The sequence below is a fragment of the Neoarius graeffei genome, chromosome 16 (assembly GCF_027579695.1).
Source record: "Neoarius graeffei isolate fNeoGra1 chromosome 16, fNeoGra1.pri, whole genome shotgun sequence".
In the NCBI taxonomy this organism is placed as follows: Eukaryota; Metazoa; Chordata; class Actinopteri; order Siluriformes; family Ariidae; genus Neoarius; species Neoarius graeffei.
In genome coordinates, this window is record NC_083584.1 from 40,903,530 (window position 1) to 40,921,628 (window position 18,099).

The 18,099-nt window shown below is 42.3% G+C and overlaps 1 protein-coding gene across 5 annotated transcripts in view; it reads right to left on the reverse strand.

Moving 5' to 3' along the window:
• trps1 (trichorhinophalangeal syndrome I) overlaps window positions 1-18,099 on the reverse strand; it is a 160,773-nt gene that overhangs the window by 104,249 nt on the left and 38,425 nt on the right. For all 5 annotated transcript variants that reach the window (XM_060942961.1, XM_060942959.1, XM_060942960.1 and 2 more), the window contains one exon: window positions 16,955-18,018. In XM_060942961.1, coding sequence (XP_060798944.1) covers window positions 16,955-18,018 — 1,064 coding nt within the window. The remainder of the gene's footprint in view (window positions 1-16,954; window positions 18,019-18,099) is intronic.

Consider the following 18,099-nt stretch of genomic DNA (forward strand, 5'->3'; position numbering starts at 1 on the left):
GTACTGAAGACATCAACACTATGAAATAACATCTGGTACATATATGGGATTATGTGGGAAACAAAAAAAAATCCACTCCGGAGATTACTTATCTCCCAGGTCAGCGCTAATCCGGATCCGGGATGGTAATTCCATCTTGCCTGCATTCACTTCCTGGTTTTCTCTGCTGTCTATGAAAACACCGTTCTCAGACAGGGACTTCGCCAGAACGTCTCATCAGTTTTTCTCGCCGTTTCTGTGCCCTTTATGCTTCTTGGTTTTTTGCTCTCTAGCCTGCTTGTTCTTGTCACGGGTTTTGCACTAACGCTTTGTCTTTTTCATGTTTTTTGTGCTAGTGTGTTTTGTCCTTGCCTGCCTCATTTTTTGTCTCAAAGGTTTTTTTTGTCTGGACTATTTTTCATGTCTTTTGCACTCACGTTTTTGTCCTTGCCCACCTCGTTTTTTTGTCAAGTTTTTTGTCTCTTTTTTTTTCCTGGACTGTTTTTTTCTGTTTTCTTTTTTTCTATACTGTTTGTTTACCTTTTTGCCACGCCCTTTCCCTGGATTAAATCACATTATTTATTGGATTACTGTCTGTGTGTTCTGCTTCTGGATCCTAATCTCACCACACCCCCACCACCCCTAACAGTCGAAAATAGTCAAAATACAGAAACCTATGAATGAGTAGGGGTGTACAAACTTTTGACTGGTACTGTCAATCAGTAGCTAATTACAGCATTCATTTGTCTATCCAGTGCTTCACGTTTTGTAATGTAAGATATTGTGACAGGCTTCAAGTTCTTGCAAAGAGGTCTGTACATCAGCTATCTGACATGGAGTAATTTTCAAGTCTTAGCATACAAAAGGGGAGCTACAAAGCTAAACTGCTATTTCACGCACTGTTTCTAATCTTTCTTTCAGATTTGATTTTCAACCTTATTATTGATATATGCAACAATTTTAGCATTTTTGTTTACCACATAATTCCAAATATGTTCCATATGTTATTTAATATTTTTGATGTCTTCAGTTGGTGTAGTGGTTAGCACTGTTGCCTCACAGCAAGAAGGTTCTGGGTTTGAGCCCAGTGGCTGACGAGGGCTTTTCTGTGTGGAGTTTGCGAGTTCTCTCTGTCTGTGTGGGTTTCCTCCAGATGCTCCAGGTTCCCCCACATGCAGGTTAGGCTAATTGGTGGCTCTAAATTGACCGTAGGTGTGAATGTGAGTGGTTGTTTGTCTCTGTGTCAGCCCTGCGATGATCTGGCAACTTGTCAAGGGTGTATCCTGCCTCTCGCCCATAGTCAGCTGGGATAGGCTCCAGCTTGCCCGTGACCCTGCCCAGGATAAGCGGTTACGGATAATGGATGGATGGATGGATGTCTTCAATATTGTTCTACAATGTAGCAAAAGCCTATGAGTCAGGGTGTACAAACTTTTGACTGGTAGTGCCGATGTGACTGATGTGATTGAGCTTAACTGGAAAACAACAGATCTGTTATCCAGAAATTTGGACAGGCAGGAAAAGCGCTTTTCATCAGTACAGCATGCACAACCAAAATTGCTTCCTCTAAGGCCAAGTTCACATTAGACCGTATCTGTCTCGTTTTCTTCGCGGATGCACTGTCCGTTTACATTAAAACGCCTGGAAACGCCGGGAAACGGGAATCCGTCAGGGTCCACGTATTCAATCCAGATCGTGTCAGCTCCGGTCCTGTGTAAACATTGAGGATACGCTGTGCTGAGCTCTAGCTGGCGTCGTCATTGGACAACGTCACTGTGACATCCACCTTCCTGATTCGCTGGCGTTGGTCATGTGACGTGACTGCTGAAAAACGGCGCAGACTTCCGCCTTGTATCACCTTTCATTAAAGAGTATAAAAGTATGAAAATACTGCAAATACTGATGCAAATACTGCCCATTGTGTAGTTATGATTGTCTTTAGGCTTGCCATCCTTCCACTTGCAAGTGGTAAGTGACGCGCATGCCCGACATGCACTGGGATCACACACACAGCGGCTCAGTCCCGAATCACTGCTCGTGCACTCCACTCGCGCGCTCTGTGAGCTGCGCAGGGCCGGAGTGCGCACCCTCCAGAGGGCACTCGCTGTTCAGGGCGGAGTGATTTGGAGCGCAGGATGCCTGCGGAGCCGAGCGTATCCGTGTATTGGCATTGCTGTGTGCACGCAAATCGTGTATCGGCGTTGCTGTGTGCACACTAATCGTTTTAAAAACGTTAATCTGATGATCCGCTGATACGGTCTAATGTAAACCCCACCTAAGGTGCTGAGTGGCAGCGGCACATCAAATGCTTCAGCTCCCAGCTCCCACCAGCAAGGTGTACACACTCTGGCTGCATCTCTGATCTCCATCACACTGTTCAGAATGTGGAACAGACTCACTTCATATGTGCACACACTCACATTCACACTAACGCACACCACATTTGGACAATATGATGAAATAATGCGAATATTGTGATACGTTTATATCACAGTATGTTTTTCTGTGACATTGGGATATCGTGATAGCCATGATGTTAGCATTTTTACTTAAAGGTACTGACTGTAAAGTCATTTGAAATTTTCTAATTTCTTTATTGTGCATGGCATTTTCCTATGTCTCGCAAGAACAATATCATGCGGATGAGATGTGATCGTTTTGATGTGCTGAGGGTCACTTTTCCTCCTTCTTGAGGTGAACGGTATGGCCCTACGGAAACAGCCGAACGTGGAGAGCTTTGACTAATTAGCATAACTATGGAACTGCATCACACCAAGATGGCGACACGCGGAAAACATCGTGACTCTACATCGACCTCAGAGAGTTCTGATTCACAGGTATGTAATTTGTGGTTGACATTCGTGAATAGATCCATGAAACAAAAGTGTATAACTCCATACTCGCTACCATGGAGTTGAGCCCATACATTCTAAGGCTAATATACCTAAGCACTAATGATTTAGTTATCTGTCCAGAAAAATGACATGTCATCTAGCCTTGCTCTATCTTGCAGTCGCACTCACTAGGCAGGCTTTCCTTTTCTTTTCCGCTGGCTTTTAGCTGGTGTGAGAGCAGAGTTCGCTATGTTTGCCCATGCTGATGTGGGGAAACCATGGCCTAATGGTTAGAGAAGCAGCTTTGGGACCAAAAGATCACTGGTTTAATTCCCTGGACCAGCAGGAATGGCTGAAGTGCCCTTGAGCAATGCACCAAACACCCCAAGTTGCTCTGGGTACATTGTACGTCGCTCTGGATAAGAGCATCTGCTAAATGCCTGTAATGTTTTGGTTAAAAGTAGGTCAGACACGCCCCATGGTGGTCACGTGATATTGTTGCTCACTTGCTTGAGCAACCTCCGGAATCGTAAAACGCGGGACGCATTTTATCTCGGCAAAACAGTTACACATAGGATACACGGTGTGTGCAGCAGTGAAACATCTCGAAACTCCAACAGCAATAGACATAGAACATTTTGCCCAGAATTCAACTTTGCAGTCAGAACCTTTAAGTGAAAAAAAAAAGAAAAAAAAATTACATGATAAAATATATATATATTTTGGGGCTTTTTTCACCTTTATTGGATAAAGTATATATTTGGACAGTGTAGAGACAGGACAGGAAATTGAGTGGGAGACAGGGAGGGATCAGGAAATGACCTCTGGTCAGAATCGAACCCAGGTCCCCAGATTTATGGTATGGCACCTTAGCCACCTGAGCCATGATAAAGTATTTTATATTTAATAAATATTTCGGTGTTTATTAAATTTTAATTTTATTTGTAAAAATCAGTTTTATTTTCAATGCATTATCACAGGCGAAACTTTTTGGTTATGATATCAAGCCATATCTCTCTCACACACACACACACACACACACACACACACACACACACAAACAAAAAATAATAATTACAAACTATCACAGAGAAACAAATGGGTTTTTTTTTCTTTTACTTTTTCTTTTTTGGGGGGTGCTTTTTGGTGTGTAAAATTAATCAAAAATAATTGTGGTGGGTTTTTTTTCTTTTTTTTTTAAATGCAACCCTTCTAATTCACTGGCAGTTTATTAGCCAACCTGTCCTGTGATTTATCATGTATCATAGAAATGTTGTAGAAACATTGTCATATCACCTACAGGAACACACACACTACTGTTTGTTTCTCTATAATAAAATCTCACCTGGAATTCAGCAAATACCACATACATACATACATACATACATACATACATACATTCTCATAGTCCCTCACTCCCAAACACATATAAAAACACATGTACACATATAAATCAAAGACAACAGACACGTGTTCACCATACGCTCATGCTGTGCATGCACACATCACTTGCCTTGAGACTGGACAACATTATTCATTACAGACAATTCATTACACTTTTTTTTTTTTTTTCCTCTAATCTACATAGCTGTCATCACTCCCAGACTCAGTTACAAAGTTACGGGAACAAAGAAAAAAGAAGTCAGGTCTTGATGCTGCTCATGTTCGCCTGAGGAACTTTATTACAGTGAGCTCTGAGCGTGGCTCCTACAGTGTCGCTGTTTTACACGCATGCATAAAAAAAAATCTGTAAAAAACATAGCTGCTTCTGTAATCCTGTGTTTTGCACAAAGCACGGCCTGCTTCCAACATAACTCAGCCTCCTCGCTTAACCCTACTGACAAGAAACACAAATATTTTCCCTGACCCCCAAACTCGGAATTGATCGCTCACTGGGCTGGAGAGAAACAATGTGTGTGTGTCACAAAACAGTCTCATTTGGGTCAGCTAGCTGACGTGGACCTTGAAGTCAGCAGTACAGTTTCAGTCCATACTGATTAAAGACATTAAAGGTGCATTAGTTTGAGCAGACGACTACAAAATCTGCAGTTCTGTTCTAAAGACCAGACACACAGTCGTTCATTGAATTACTGTAAGACGACGGCTAAAATTTAAAAAAAAAAACAAGAAGTGAATTCAGAACATGACTCATATTATACATAATTCATTTGTGTCATTTACATTTGCTTCATCTTGTTTCTTTTGTTTATTTGCACTGCTCTTTTCAGAGATTTTCCAGCACGAAAATTGCAATTCGGGCCACAATTTAATTAGTCCAGACTGCTTGTAATCCTCTACTTTAACTGGGCTTTACATGCAGCATAATTCCTAACTTCATATAACAAATACCAAATGAGATTATAAGCAAGTACATTACCAGACTGCAGTTGTCTACACGCACTAAACGGAAAGTATATTTCATATACGGGGTGTCTGAAAAGCCAGGAACCAATGAGAGTAATGAGAAGAAACCTTTATTTGTCTCATATACATCATAGTGAAATGCTTTTCTTCACACACCCCGGCTTCTTTGGAAGCTGGGGTTAGAACACAGGGTCAGCCATGATACAGCTCCGCTGGAGAAGAAAAGGTTGAGGACCTTACTGAAGGGCTCAACAAGGGCAGCCTGGAATCTTCTGGCCTTCTAACCCAGAGCCTTTTACAACAAGCTACACAACTTCACAATGTCAGCCCAAGAAGTGGTGTGTCTACCCTTTCAATCAACTCTAAAGCCCTTTTTTCACCAGTAAGGAAAAATAAATATAAAAATAAGCATAAATAAATAATACATATACCCATTTGTTGCTGACTTTTCAGACACCCTGTACTTTGCTAAAGCTTATAATTAAAATGAGTGAAACTGTGAAATTAATGATGTAGCCACAAAATTCTGAATCAACATATATTTTAATAAATAGCTTTTACTGAGGGCGGCACGGTGGTGTAGTGGTTAACGCTGTTGCCTCACAGCAAGAAGGTCCGGGTTTGAGCCCCGTGGCCGGTGAGGGCCTTTCTGTGCAGAGTTTGCATGTTGTCCGCGTGGGTTTCCTCTGGGTGCTCCAGTTTCCCCCCAAAGACATGCAGGTTAGGTTAACTGGTGACTCTAAATTGACCGTAGGTGTGAATGGTTGTCTGTGTCTATGTATCAGCCCTGTGATGACCTGGCGACTTGTCCAGGGTGTACCCCGCCTTTCGCCCGTAGTCAGCTGGGATAGGCTCCAGCTTGCCTGCGACCCTGTAGAACAGGATAAAGAGGCTACAGATAATGAGGATGGGATGAGCTTTTACTGAAATCAAAGGGGTTTTACTCAAAATTAATGTATAATAAAACAAATAATATTTTGTCCACAAATGTAATATGAACTTGTAGCACTTGTCGCCTGTTTCTCCTTAGTTCTAGCTTTAAAAAAAAATCATAAATTAAAAAAAAATAAAAAACTATTTAGACTGTCAATATGCAATTGTTTGTAGTAAAATTGAGACAGTATTTTTCAAACAATAAGCCATATAATCAGCAACTGTGAATCTCTCTCTCTCATACACACACACACACACACACACACACACACACACGTCTTGCTATCCTTGTGAGGACCATCCACCAAGATACATAATCTTTAATTCAGCGAATTAATGCTATGCTGTTACCCTAACCTTTTAGCTTTTTTGTTGTTGTTGTTATGGTAGATATTCCTACTCACACTCTTTTAATGTCAGTCACACTTTCTTCTTTCACTCTCTCACTCTGCCAGCCATCTTTCTTCATCTTGCCTCTTCAATGTTTCCGTCAGCCCTCAATGTTTCTGAGGGCAGGAGCTCAGGCACAAACAGTGTGACTGCACAAACCCAGCCAACGCTCTGCAGCCTAACCGCCTAAAGCACCTGGGCAACAGCTGCACCCAGCTGTTTTAAAACAGCACGCAGGTGGGCGTGCACTGAAGCTACGGTGATGCTAACAACTTCTAAACACTATCATTTCTTGGTGCATGCAATCAAAGACACTCCATGAAAAAAAAAAAAACAAGTGCTGCATCAAAACTCTGATCTAATTGGCAGTCAGAGGGGAAAAAAAAAACATGGAAAAGTCTCTGAAGAAATATCCATTCCAAAACTGGTACTGAGTGGCAGTAATTAGAGCTTTTGAAAATGAAAACCCCTTTAGCTGTGCTCTAGTGCACTCATTGAATACTGCCATTTTACAGGACAGGGGTGGAGTGGGCAGCGTGCAGCCCGCTGAATCACACCAGTGTGACTTGCCCTCTCCACATGACATCACACAGGAAATGGAAAGTTGGACACAGTACGAGTCGCCCGCCTGCCCATCCTCCTTAAAGGAATGAGAGAGAACTAGAAGCGGTGACAGGTGGCTTCTTTAAAGTCGTGCCATCTTTCAGTAAAGGCAACAGTTTAGGCTCAAACACATTTGGAAAAGTACGAGAGGAAAAAGAAAGCTCCAGAACTGCTACATTAGTGTCTGAATCTAAGTAAAGGTGGAAACAGATCAATACAACATCAAGTAAACTGTAATTGGTGGCAAATTGTCACGGTATAAGAGAAATAAATTATATTGTTATTGGAAAATAATCAACCTTGGGGTTGAATCACACACAGAAATGATAATGCATCAGAATAAGCGCATTAATATACAACCCCGATTCCAAAAAAGTTGGGACAAAGTACAAATTGTAAATAAAAGCGGAATGCAATGATGTGGAAGTTTCAAAATTCCATATTTTATTCAGAATAGAACATAGATGACATATCAAATGTTTAAACTGAGAAAATGTATCATTTAAAGAGAAAAATTAGGTGATTTTAAATTTCATGACAACAACACATCTCAAAAAAGTTGGGGCAAGGCCATGTTTACCACTGTGAGACATCCCCTTTTCTCTTTACAACAGTCTGTAAACGTCTGGGGACTGAGGAGACAAGTTGCTCAAGTTTAGGGATAGGAATGTTAACCCATTCTTGTCTAATGTAGGATTCTAGTTGCTCAACTGTCTTAGGTCTTTTTTGTCGTATCTTCCGTTTTATGATGCGCCAAATGTTTTCTATGGGTGAAAGATCTGGACTGCAGGCTGGCCAGTTCAGTACCCGGACCCTTCTTCTACGCAGCCATGATGCTGTAATTGATGCAGTATGTGGTTTGGCATTGTCATGTTGGAAAATGCAAGGTCTTCCCTGAAAGAGACGTCGTCTGGATGGGAGCAAATGTTGCTCTAGAACCTGGATACACCTTTCAGCATTGATGGTGTCTTTCCAGATGTGTAAGCTGCCCATGCCACACGCACTAATGCAACCCCATACCATCAGAGATGCAGGCTTCTGAACTGAGCGCTGATAACAACTTGGGTCGTCCTTCTCCTCTTTAGTCCGAATGACACGGCGTCCCTGATTTCCATAAAGAACTTCAAATTTTGATTCGTCTGACCACAGAACAGTTTTCCACTTTGCCACAGTCCATTTTAAATGAGCCTTGGCCCAGAGAAAACGTCTGCGCTTCTGGATCATGTTTAGATACGGCTTCTTCTTTGAACTATAGAGTTCTAGCTGGCAACAACGGATGGCACGGTGAATTGTGTTCACAGATAATGTTCTCTGGAAATATTCCTGAGCCCATTTTGTGATTTCCAATACAGAAGCATGCCTGTATGTGATGCAGTGCCGTCTAAGGGCCCAAAGAATACGGGCACCCAGTATGGTTTTCCGGCCTTGACCCTTACGCACAGAGATTCTTCCAGATTCTCTGAATCTTTTGATGATATTATGCACTGTAGATGATGAGATGTTCAAACTCTTTGCAATTTTACACTGTCGAACTCCTTTCTGATATTGCTCCACTATTTGTCGGCGCAGAATTAGGGGGATTGGTGATCCTCTTCCCATCTTTACTTCTGAGAGCCGCTGCCACTCCAAGATGCTCTTTTTATACCCAGTCATGTTAATGACCTATTGCCAGTTGACCTAATGAGTTGCAATTTGGTCCTCCAGCTGTTCCTTTTTTGTACCTTTAACTTTTCCAGCCTCTTATTGCCCCTGTCCCAACTTTTTTGAGATGTGTTGCTGTCATGAAATTTCAAATGAACCAATATTTGGCATGAAATTTCAAAATGTCTCACTTTCGACATTTGATATGTTGTCTATGTTCTATTGTGAATACAATATCAGTTTTTGAGATTTGTAAATTATTGCATTCCGTTTTTATTTACAATTTGTACTTTGTCCCAACTTTTTTTGGAATCGGGGTTGTAGACCTGTGAATTGCCTTGTGGGCAGAACTGCTGTCAGATAAGTGTTTTTATTCCTCTCACACTGCAGCAATTTGCTAACGATTGCAATTTTTAAATGTATTAATAAACTTCCATGAAATAACTCAGTTCCTGTTATCACTTATGTCAGAGCAATCTATAAACAGCCATTCCTTCACCCAACTCTCTTTCTCTCTCAAAGATAATAAGAAAAAAAAAGAAGTTTGTCGTGTTACTGACAACCCAAAACGTCTCTGTCCTAAAGACTGTCCTGTGGCAAAAAACTCACTGAGTGTTACAAAGCACTGACACCTGATACTCCATCCATAAATGTTTCCGAAACAGAAATCTTGACCATATCAATGAGTGAACAGCTTTCTTTATTAAACACCAAGAATCATGAGGTTATGTACAGTGTCTGTACTGCAAGTCCATGTGAATGAGCTGTTATGAAATAAACATGTCGTTTATGTTACAAGCCGAACTACTCTCAGAGCCGTGCTGTTATAGAAAATCAATCCACATCTCATGATTCAAGAACTCAACGTGTGATATAAAGAGAATTATACAACAGTTACGGTAGTTCTGGTCCACTAGTTTGATTGGTCGAGCAGCGTTCTGAGAGTGCTGATATTTACTATGCTGGCACTGGGATGTGTAACTGTGTGTATCACTCCACTTGTCTGTGTACTATGGTAGTGTTAGTGACGACATCAGAGGACGTGGCAAATAATAATTTACAAGAATATAACTTTTGACTCAAAATATGAAAGCTCATCAGGTGACTGTGAAAAAGAAGGAGGGACACCAATTTTACCGGACACACCTTTAACGGGGATGTAGAAATCAATGTGAGTTAGATAGCCAGCTAGCCGACATGCTATAAAGTGACTGTAGCTTCTCTGAGATCTACGGTAGTTCTGCTAGTGGTACAAAAATAAATGCATTTGGCCATATTGTGCCACATTATGTTCAAAATATCACTTGATATTAATTTCTTGTTTATAGAACCGTTGTATAAAAGTGATATTACACTCGGTCGTCTGTGATTAGCTGCAGTACTCAACCTCTAGCATTGTCCCTGTGACCGAATCACAGCTGTACTGACATTCAGTGCAACAGCATGCCGTCTCGTGTGATACAGATGAATTATACCTCAACACGGTTGAACAGCACGACTCAGAAAGTAGTATTAATGCGCTCATTCTAATACAGTACCAATGAAAGTTTGTTCATACTGTCTAATTCAATGTTTTTTCTTTATTTTTATGAATTAAAAGTCACTTCATGTCTTAAAGTAATGATGGATGTCGTTTCTCTTTACTTAGTTGAGCGCTTCTTGGAATAATATGAATTACTACAGTTGTGGAATAGGGCTGTTTACTGTATTTTTATTATTTACTGTTTGATCTCAAATACATTAAGAAAGCAAGAAATTGCACTAATTAACTTTTGACGAGGCACACCTGTTAATTGAAAAGCATTCCAGGTGACTACCTCATGAAGCTGGTTAAGATAATGCCAATAGTGTACAAAGCGTCATCAAGGGAAACACTGGCTACTTTGAAGAATCTAAATTCCATCCATTATCTGTAGCCGCTTATCCTGTTCTACAGGGTCACAGGCAAGCTGGAGCCTATCCCAGCTGACTATGGGCGAGAGGTGGGGTACACCCTGGACAAGTCGCCAGGTCATCACAGGGCTGACACATAGAGACAAACAACTATTCACACTCACATTAGAGCCACTAATTAGCCTAACCTGCATGTCTTTGGGGGAAACCAGAGCACCCGGAGGAAACCCACACGGACTCCACATAGAAAGGCCCTTGCCGGCCACTGGACTTGAACCCAAGACCTTCTTGCTGTGAGGCAACAGTGCTAACCACTACACCACCGTGCCACCCTTGTTTGCAACATAATTCCATATATGTTCCCAATGTTATTTCATAGTTCTGATGCCTTCAGTATTGTTCTACAATGTAGAAAATAGTCAAAATACAAAAAACAAACAAACAAAACAATGATGAATGAGTAGGAGTGTACAAACTTTTGACAGATACTGTATGTGATCGTTTCTGTAGTAACAGCTCACTCACTGGGACTTGGATGGCAGATGCACTACAAGAAACATATTTGTTGATGTGCTTTGAAAAGTTGAGAAAGAGAGAGAGAGAGAGAGAGATTCCACAACCTTAAATCTAGCTATAAACCATAAAATGTGTGACATATCATCCATGATTCAATTAAACACTGTAATCATTGGCAAAACGGCACGTTATAAGCTGAATAACACACTCCAGACACAAAAACTCCGCACTCCGGGCGCTGGGGGTTTGCATCATGCCACATCACATCCCTTCTGGTGTGGATTATTTTCACATAACCCTTTGCTCTATCATGTGTTATTCCTTCCTTAATCAACACCTTCTGACCAATCAGATTGGAGAATTGAACAGCCCTCCAAGCAAAGGGGAGTCCCATATATGATTCGTACATTGGGGGAGTGCCTGTTAGAGAGCGCACTTGTCCTGGGCCATCGGCATAGTGAGGTAGGGTGGCCAGTTCCTTTCCTCGCCGCCTTTAACTTCCCCAGTGTTTCCACCAGGTCCCCATTCACTGCTGGGTGGACAGGGAGCGAGCCCCAGATCCCCGTCGAGCCGAGGTTCGAACCAGGGACCATTCGCTTAGCAGTCAAGCGCTCTAACCACTTGGCCACCTGCGCTCCGAACAGCCCTCCATCTACTATCCGTAACCGCTTATCCTGTGCAGGGTCGCAGGCAAGCTGGAGCCTATCCCAGCTGACTATGGGTGAAAGGCGGGGTACACCCTGGACAAATCACCAGATTATCTCAGGGCTGACACACAGAGACAAACAACCATTCATACTCACACATTCACACCTACGGTCGATTTAGAGCCACCAATTAGGGGGAAACCGGAGCACCCGGATGAAACCCGCACAGACGCTGGGAGGACATGCAAACTCCACACAGAAAGTCCCCCATCGGCCACTGGGCTCGAACCCAGAACCTCCTTGCTGTGAGGCGACAGTGCTAACCACTACACCACTGTGCCACCTATTGAACAGCCCTGTGCTGTACAATACATTATTAGTAATAAGATTCATCCCAGTGTTCCTCTCTATCCTGACTCTTGTGTGATGTGTGAAATATATCATGTGAATGAGTTCAGTAGTCACAGGCTCGAGGATTTTGCATCTCTGTGAGAGTCATGTTTGTGGTGGGCGACTGATGGCAGACACCAGACGCACTCACTGTACATACACTAAACCTGCAAAGCAACAATTAAGAACACACACACAGAAATCTGTTGTAGATTCATACATCCTCACACAATTTACAAAGCACTAACAAGGAGATCTATAATAGCACGAAAGATTCATCAGCATGCATACGCACGGAAGCAGCGAGCTTTTACCCACATGCACAAGACTACGCTCACACAGCGTCGGGTATGAGGTGAGGAGAGGGGAATCTCCAGGGAGGCTGCACAGGTCTCGTTTCTCCTTCCTCACTCCAAGCTTGGAATACAAACAAGACCTTATTCAGCATGCCTCCACACCACCGGGAGACAGCTAGTCCACTCAGTCCAGCGTCACTCTGCAGCCACCTGAAACAACCAGCCCTAGACTACACACACCGAGGCATGTCGGACACACACTCCGAGACGCATGTTTGTGTCTGCGTGGGGGAGGATGTGATGGGCGAGATCCGTCACATCCGAGTGAGTGAATAACAAGTGCACCTCAAGGTTCTTTATGGACACACTCACTCACTCACAAGTGAATCCATCGGCTGCATGATGGTAAAAGATTCACAAGTTTACAGTCACAGAAAATAAACCCTGTACTTAATTTTGCACAAAAAAACCTCAAAAACTGCTCACATCACACAGTCCTACAGGAACTGCCTAAAAAACAAATCAATTACTGTTGGAAAAGTGGTGTTTCAATGGTAGCGGTGATTATTTAGACTGAACATTTTCATAATAAATAGGCAAGTTAATATTCTCTAAAATGTCTCACTAGTACATATCTTGCATGATCTAACCCGTGAGCACTTTGACTTCTTCTAACTTTAGGCCAATGATGAGTTTCGACAACGTCAGGGGAAAAAAAATCTACAGGCATCAGTAGTTTGCTGGAGAGTCAGAAATATAGCCCAAAATATGTTAAAACCATATAATCATAATAAAATGTGATATACTAATCTCATTATCTGTAGCCGCTTTATCCTATTCTACAGGGTCGCAGGCAAGCTGGAGCCTATCCCAGCTGACTACGGGTGAAAGGTGGGGTACACTGGACAAATCGCCAGGTCATCACAGGGCTGACACATAGACACAGACAACCATTCACACTCACATTCACACCTACGGTCAATTTAGAGTCACCAGTTAACCTAACCTGCATGTCTTTGGACTGTGGGGGAAACCGGAGCACCCGGAGGAAACCCACGCGGACACGGGGAGAACATGCAAACTCCACACAGAAAGGCCCTCGCCGGCCACGGGGCTCGAACCCAGACCTTCTTGCTGTGAGGCGACAGCACTAACCACTACACCACCATGCCACCCATGATATACTAATATAAATGTATTATTATTCTATCAACAGTCACTAGATATTAGCAATCATGTGCTCTGAGTGGCTACTCTACTACTAGGCTATCAGCTCATATACCATGAGTAAAGAAAAACAAAATGGCGGAGCGTGTTGCTGAACCAACCGAGAACGAAATAAAAACTCTGCTCGAAAACAAATCCCCAAAAAGTGCAAAAAAAAAGCAACAAAATATGGAAGAAAAGTATTTCATGGTACAAACACATTTTTTTTTATTTTTCAAGAATTATTATTGTAGCATTTTTCACAAATTGCTCCTGTCATTTCGCCGCTTTGTTTACATTCTAAGCGGAAATGATTTAGCCAGATGTTTTGTATAAAGTTTTACTCATTGAATTTACAAAAAATAAAAACAAAAATGCTCTGTTTCTCAAAATCCAGTGAATGTGGATCGAGTAAAACAGTTATTCCACTCAATCTCATCGTACTGTACATGGCTTGCTCATGTACGACTCAAGTTCATGGAATAACTGTTAAATATAATTATGTGATAATAACTGAAAAAAATACATTTAAATAATGTTTTATAGAAATGCAATGACAAACAAAAGTTACAAATGTTTTTTTACAACCTTACAACAAAAATTGACTGACTCACTCACTGATTGAAAAATTGTTTTGTCCAGTCATGGAAACTTCAATGAAGCAAACCAGAAAAATAAATAAATAAATAAATAAATAAATAAAAGATCTACACCACAGACCAGTCTGGTGGATTTTACCAAAGACATTATAATGGAGGAGACAAACCTTGAATAGATATCTATGGGAAAAAATCCATAATGCCATAAATGGCAGTTGTATGCACATATACTGCCCTTCTCCCCAAAAAGCCAATCGTTTGCTGGACCGGGAAACATATTAACCCCTTCAATGCCCTTGGACGAGTCATGTACGTCATTAAATGTTTTACCGCTGTGCCTTATGACGTATGCTACTCGTCATAAACACCTCCTTTTATGTGCCTTACATGGCACATTACTTTTACTTCACGGTGACACATTATCGCAAGTTGGCCTAGCGGTTAGCGTGTCCGCCTCTCGATTGGGAGATTGGGAGTTCTATTCACAGTCGGATCATACCAAAGACCATCATAAAAATGGTACCCAGTTACTTGGAATACATGGACCATTGGTGTACATTGTGTTTTCAAGTACTAGTAATTCATGTTTATGGACAGGTTCTCATTGACGAGCCGTTGTCTTGGATGTTTTTGATTACTAAAGTTGTTTTTACTCTACAACAGTGTTTTTTGTGATTTTTCTATACAAATATTAAAAATATACCGTACAGTTCTGAACAAGTTAGAGAAAGATTATCAAACTATCACAATTTTTACCTATTTTTGTCCTATATGCCCGGCCCATTACAATTAATTGTGGGTGGCAGCCAAGGGGTTAAGCCAATCATGTTGTTGCACCGATGCAAGCACGGAATTGCACATGCATGCAGTAGTAGCAGTACAACCTGTGAGGGCAAAAAAAGTTTTTTAAACTTTATTTTGGGGAAAAGTCACCAAACTTTTAACGTTTTTTTGTTTGTTTGTTCTGAATCAGATTTTATTGTTGATTCTATCCATGCAGATGTCATGCCCAAGGGCTACTGAAAGTGCAGTTATGGCTCTCTTCCCATTCATTTAGATCCAGGCCTGATCCTGTTTGCCTGAAATAACTGTCCGAGTGCGTTACCAAGATGGCTGCCGAGTGGCAAGACTTTCTTCTCAAGACTTTGGCTTTACACATCATTGCTGTCAAAAAATATTGTTTTGTCCAGTCATGGAAAGTATAATGAACCAAAACAGAGACAAAAAAGAAATAGTAAACAACCGTGAGACTTGACACCACAGACCAGTCTGAATGAGTTTACACATCACCGTTATCAAAAAATAACCCACAAGGATGCACCTTTTTCCTAACCGGCTGTTCGTTTTCATTTTGTTTGGTGATCTGAACCCACAGCCACAACCTTTTTCCCTCACTTCCCGCTGTTTTAGCATGTGGTGGCTGAACATAAAGCAGTTCACACACCATGGCGAAAGTCTTTAAACTATTGCCATGATTACTAATGTAACACGACATAACCAACGCTGAGGACAGGAAAAACAACAACAAACACAGCACCACCATTTTGCAATCTGTTAGTCTCTAAAGTACTGCAGTTATTTAAATCATTACACCAGTGCATGTGTTTATATCAGTGTGCTCATAAAACATTAATTACACAAAGAGCATGGAAAAACATTCATGTTATGCGGTAAATTTAAATGTAAACCTTTCTGGATAGTCCGATATGGATACGTGAACTCAGAAACAGCACTTCCTTTAGGTGGGCTACATAAAACCTTATAAACGTTATAATGTAAACATCTGTTTTTATTTGTAAAAATGTTGGGAGGTAAATAAAATATAACGTATTAACATAAAAAGCGCACGTCTTAGTTTGGTGATCAGCGCAGAATGAAATACGTTGTGTGTGTTATAATGTCAGGGATTAATACAGTTTGCTGTGATCACACATCATGTACACACAGATTTAACAAAGCGAATTTCTTGACTCATACGGTTAAGTATGAATTGTGGTGCACGTGAACTCCTGTTTATCTATAAATCAAACCACAACATGCCTGTAAAGAATGGCAGAAAACACCCAAATAATTGAGATCTTATGTTGAGGTAGTGCTCTTCGATGCCCGTCCTTGAGGAACGCATTCCCCATAAAGCTGTTAGGAGGAAAAGCATTTCTCTAGAATGGCTTAAGGGATTTCAAACAGAAAATTTTCCTCCTCGCACACACAGATATTTGGCCTAAAGACAAGTTAAATCAGAACCAATGAAGGGAACGTTTTAAAGGCAGATCGAATTACCTGATGTTTAACATTATGTATTTATTCTGCAGCGTTGCTCAACTTAAGGCATGGAGCAACACTGAGGGAAATCTGTTGCTTATTAGTAAGAAAGCAATATTGGTGCATCACAACAACAGATAGACTAATCACATCATGCATGATTTGATTATCTGTAATCTTAACAATCGTTTCAGCGTCCCGCCCTCTGACTGAAGACTGCTGGGGCCTAAATAGAATAAAACGAGCTAGAAGATTCATGTTCTCGTTGGGCCTGATAGATTATTGCCTTAATTCACAGCAGTCGGTACCTTTTCCAAAAAGGCTTCAAAGTCAAATGATAAAATCCATCTTCATCAAATAATTCAGTTATTTGAACATGTTGACTGTCAGTGCGTTGTTACCTGTAGTGACGGAAAATTTCCTCCTCCACCTCGGTGTAGAAGTTGCATTTGGTGCAGGCGTACTCTCCGTGCTGGCCCCGGCCGCCTCCCTCAGTTGTCGCCTCGTCTTCGGGCTTGGCTTCCAGCAGGGCACGGGGAGCATGGGCGCTGTCGTAGTGCAGCAGCAGCAGGTCCACATCGGTGGAGGAGAAGGTACACTGATCGCACAGGTGGGTGACAGAAGCCCTGGGTGGTGGCGTGGCACTGCCAATGGGTGTTAGCTGCAGCAGAAGCATGGCACAGTGCGGACACGAGCTCCTGCGACATGCAAACGGGTACGAGACGTCACCCAGGTGCTTGTCAGGGCTGCACAGGCCACGCGGGCATAACGGGCAATGCTTGATCGCGCACTTATGGATGCTATGCGCCCTCTGGTAGTGGCGCAACAGTGGAGCCACCACAATCACGTCAGGCCCATGGTTCATAGAGTAGCGGAAGTCGCAGAACTGGCAGTTGTAGCTGGTCACCACTGTCTCTGAGTCGGCACCCGTGCCCGCCTTGCTACTCTGGTTTTCCTTCCTCTTTGCATTTAGATCTCCCTCTCTGGCTTTCCGCTCTCTTTCTCCCGGACTGCTGTCTAACCCTGCAGCCTGGCAGTGCCGCTTCTCATAGTGCTCCAGCAGTCTAGACGAGCTGGATGCCTCACAGCTGAAGCTGCAGTACTTGCACCAGTAATATGCCGCTGGCACGTCAGCACCCGCCGGCCGGATTGGCACAGAGTACCCGGCCACCGAGTCGTCCTCTGCTCGCACCGCTACCCGCTCGGCCCACGTGCCTGGCTCCTCGACTCCTGACCATGATGGGCAGTTCCCCTTTGCCTCCACAGCCTTGTCTTCAGGGCTAGCGAGACCCAGCGGAGGGTTCTTCATTTTGTTTGGGTGCGCGGCCAGGAAGTGCTGCTCGAGCTCCACTGATGAACTGCCCATATAGGTGAAATTGCAGAACTTGCAGCGGAAATACTTGGTGTTACCCTGACAGTCTGGTGTCTTCCTGCCAATTCCTATGAAGGTGCCCGCTAATGTCACCTGGTAGCAGGAGAAGGAGAAAGAGAAGGAAAAAGAGATAGAGTGTAAGAGAGAATTTGAAACAGAGGGGGGAAAAAAGGA